Source organism: Lactuca virosa, chromosome 7 (genome assembly GCF_052849685.1).
Source record: "Lactuca virosa cultivar CGN04683 chromosome 7, Lactuca_virosa_CGN04683_v6, whole genome shotgun sequence".
NCBI classification, from domain to species: Eukaryota; Viridiplantae; Streptophyta; class Magnoliopsida; order Asterales; family Asteraceae; genus Lactuca; species Lactuca virosa.
In genome coordinates this window covers 61,549,674-61,551,045 of record NC_136432.1, presented here as the reverse complement: position 1 = coordinate 61,551,045, position 1,372 = coordinate 61,549,674, and the positions used below count along the sequence as shown (strand labels likewise).

At 35.1% G+C, this 1,372-nt stretch overlaps 1 protein-coding gene across 1 annotated transcript; it reads left to right on the top strand.

Moving 5' to 3' along the window:
• The first annotated feature begins 639 nt into the window (after positions 1–639).
• LOC145126704 (uncharacterized) lies at positions 640–1,074 on the top strand. Its single transcript, XM_079062013.1, has one exon. It carries the CDS (start codon positions 640–642, stop codon positions 1,072–1,074), a length of 435 nt encoding a protein of 144 aa, XP_078918139.1.
• The last annotated feature ends 298 nt before the right edge of the window (positions 1,075–1,372 follow it).

The window sequence follows — 1,372 nt, the reverse complement described above, 5'->3', positions numbered from 1 at the left end:
TTTTAAAATTAAACCAAGCCGAAATATAAAAACCGGGTTTTTATAAGAACCTTAAAAGTGATTTTTTGGAAGAATTGATACCATGACATATTGGATGCATGCAATTGTCATGATATCACATGTTTTAAATAGAATAATAAAACATACAAAACCCCTTTTCAAAATGCATGTCTATGCCATCCAACTTTAGAAACATTTGCACATCACTTGTATAATGCTAGTGGGATAAAGGATACCTAACCATCAGTATCATCTTTTGGTGGCCAAAGTATTTTTGCGATTTCTATAACCAAGTTATAGGCCAATTATACAAGTTTCTCTAATTAGATGACTTGATTAGAAACCTCTTGTGAGAAAGGTCACCTAAGCAAGAGTGTTCCAAGGCATAGATGAGACCAAACATGTCAAATTAACAAATGGATTGTTAAGGGTCTCATAAATCTAGGAATTACAAATGGTGTAATTAATACAAGTTATTTACCTTTTTAAAATTGGGTAAACGGGATAAAGGATACCTAACCATTTATTTGATTGATAACTTGGATCCTAGACTTTAAATAAATAATGTTTTGGAAACAAAAGGGGTATTATTATTTAAAGAATTAAATACTAAATGAAAACTTTGTTAAACTTTTGTAGATGGCTCCACCAATTACTGTAACACATCACCCAATGAACATTCGGTCAATTATTGAAAAAGAAAAGCTCAACCACTCCAACTTTTTGGACTGGCACAGAAATTTAAGAATCGTTTTGAAACAAGAAAAGAAAGACTATGTCCTTGAAAACCAAACTCCTAATGAACCGCATGCTCTCCCAAAGGCTGCACATGATGCATGGCTAAAGCATATAGATGATTCACTTAATGATTCATGTCTTATGCTTGCCTCTATAGTTCCCGGTCTTCAGCAGGATCTAGAACACTACAATGCCTTTGATACGATTGAACATCTCAAGGAGATGTATGGTAAACAAGCTAGAACCAAAAGGTTTGACACTATGAGAACACTTAATGCAATGAAAATAGAGGGGAATGGGAATGTGAGCACACATGTTCTCAAGATGAAAAGTTAGATGGATCAATTGGAGAGATTGGGCTCTCCATATCCACAAGACTTGGCTACATATATCATTTTGAACTCTTTGCCAAAGTCTTACAATGCTTTCATCATGAACTATAACATGAATGAGTGGGAGAAACCTATCTCTGATTTGCACGGGATGCTGAAAACTGCAGAGAAGAACATCCCAAATAAAACCCCCCAAGTGCTCATGATTAGGGAAGAAAAGGTCAAAAAGAACAAAGGCAAGAACTTCAAAGGAAAGCCACAAGCTGGAAAGGGCAAAGGAAAAAAAGCTTCTCAAAACCCAC

What these genes read in the sequence shown, in the direction of transcription:
- LOC145126704 (XM_079062013.1), top strand. Translation starts at nt 640, where the DNA reads ATGGCTCCACCAATTACTGTAACACATCACCCAATGAACATTCGGTCA.